The sequence below is a fragment of the Pterocles gutturalis genome, unplaced genomic scaffold (genome assembly GCF_000699245.1).
Source record: "Pterocles gutturalis isolate BGI_N339 unplaced genomic scaffold, ASM69924v1 scaffold15457, whole genome shotgun sequence".
Classification (NCBI taxonomy): Eukaryota; Metazoa; Chordata; class Aves; order Pterocliformes; family Pteroclidae; genus Pterocles; species Pterocles gutturalis.
Window position 1 is genome coordinate 500 of NW_010113022.1, and position 2,002 is coordinate 2,501.

Genomic DNA, 2,002 nt, shown 5'->3' on the forward strand with positions numbered 1-2,002 from the left:
GCATGTCCCGGCGCCGTGCAGCGTGCGTTTTTTTTGCACGAGGAGGGAGGATTTGCACCATTTTGTGCTTTGAAAAAACCCCATGAAAAAATTTTTTAAAAAAGGGGATAAATGCTAAAATAAAAAAAAAGAGGGATAAAAGCTAAATGCTAAAATAAAAAAAAAAAGGGGATAAAAGCTAAATGCTAAAATTAAAAAAAAAAAGGGATAAAAGCTAAATGCTAAAAAAAAAAAAACCAAAAAAACAAAACAAAAAACCAAAAAAACAGGAAAAAACCTGCTGGGGGAGGGGGACCCCCGACTTTGGGGGCAGGAAATCCCAGCACCCAGCGGAGCTGGGCACTCCAGCGCAGCTGGGAAATGACTCCAGAAAGCGAGCTCTGGCTCCAGCCCGGGAATTAAATCACGACTCAGTGCTAACTTAGTTGCACCTCGGATGGTGGAACGGTCAATGGGGACTTGTGCTCGTGCAACGGTGACCAACGGTCCCGGGCAGGTTGTCCCCACGCTAACGAGCCCATGAAGGGGCTTGCAGGGAGGTGCGTTGCTCCCAGCCCTGCTGCGGTCCCTGGTTTCCCCCCGCCAGCCCCTGCCCGGGGGGTTTGCAGCCTCGTGTGCAGGTGTGAAAATCGTGGGGCTGTGGGGAGGAGAGGGAAGAGCTCCTGGGGCTTGTGGGGGGGCGTGTGGGAGTGGGCAAGACGATGGCCATGTGAAAGGCAAAGACCATGTGCAAGATGATGGCCACATGCAAGACAAAGGGCACGTGCAAGATGAAGGACGTGCAAGATGATGGCCACGTGCAAGACAAAGAGATTGTGCAAGACAAAGGACATGTGCAAGATGATGGCCACATACAAGATGAAGGACGTGCAAAACGATGGCCATGTGCAAGATGAAGGGCACGTGCAAGACAACGGCCACGTGCAAGATGATGGCCACGTGCAAGATGAAGGACACGTGCAAGACGACGGCCACGTGCAAGATGAAGGACATGTGCAGGACCATGGCCACGTGCAAAACGATGGCCACGTGCAAGACGGACACATGCAATATGGACATGTGCAAGATGAAGGACACGTGCAAGACGATGGCTACATGCAAGACGAAGGGCACGTGCAAGACAAAGGGCACGTGCAAGATGGACACGTGCAAGATGACGGCCATGTGCAACGTAAAAAACCACGGGCAAGATGATGGCCACATGCAAGAGAATGGCCACGTGCAAGACGGACGTGTGCAAGATGGAGGACATACGCAAGACAATCACCACGTGCAAGACGAAGGGCACGTGCAAGATGATGGCCGCGTGCAAGGCAAAGACCGTGCAAGATGATGGTCGTGTGGAAGACGATGGCCACGTGCAAGACCAAGAGCATGTGCAAGACAAAGGACACGTGCAAGATGATGGCCACGTGCAAGATGAAGGACACGTGCAAGACAAAGGCTGTGCGCAAGATGATGGCCACGTGCAAGATGATGGGCACATGCTAGATGAAGGACACATGCAAGACGATGGCCACGTGCACGACAAAGGACGTGTGCAAGGCAAAGACCGTGTGCAAGACGATGGCCACGTGCATCCCCCCATCTTGCCTCCATTTGCGCACCCAACCACGCACCAGCCCCCCAAAGGCATTTATTGGGGTGCAGGGTCCAAGCAGTGCCAGGACTTGCGAGCTGGGCGGGGTGAACCCAAATTCCACCAAAATTCCTCCTCCTTGGACAGGTTCAGGAGCCAAAGCTGCTGGCGGGGTGTCCGGAGCATCCCCCCACCCCACCCCACAGGGTGCTGCCAAAAATCCGGGAAAATTGCAAAATCCATCTCCAGCTGGGAGTGAACCCATGGAGACAGGGATATACGTCACCCCAAATTTTTTTGCAAGGGGCCGGACTCCCTCTCCTGCACGGGAACAATGGGCGATAAAATAAATAACCACCTGATTTTTCATTATTTTCTCGATTTTTTTCGCGGAAATCCCGGCGGCGCATTAGCATTCAAGGC

At 52.7% G+C, this 2,002-nt stretch overlaps 1 protein-coding gene across 1 annotated transcript; it reads left to right on the top strand.

Annotated features, from left to right (window-relative positions):
• The first annotated feature begins 1,190 nt into the window (after window positions 1-1,190).
• TCEAL5 (transcription elongation factor A (SII)-like 5) lies at window positions 1,191-1,838 on the top strand. Its single transcript, XM_010074297.1, has one exon. It carries the CDS (start codon window positions 1,191-1,193, stop codon window positions 1,836-1,838), a length of 648 nt encoding a protein of 215 aa, XP_010072599.1.
• The last annotated feature ends 164 nt before the right edge of the window (window positions 1,839-2,002 follow it).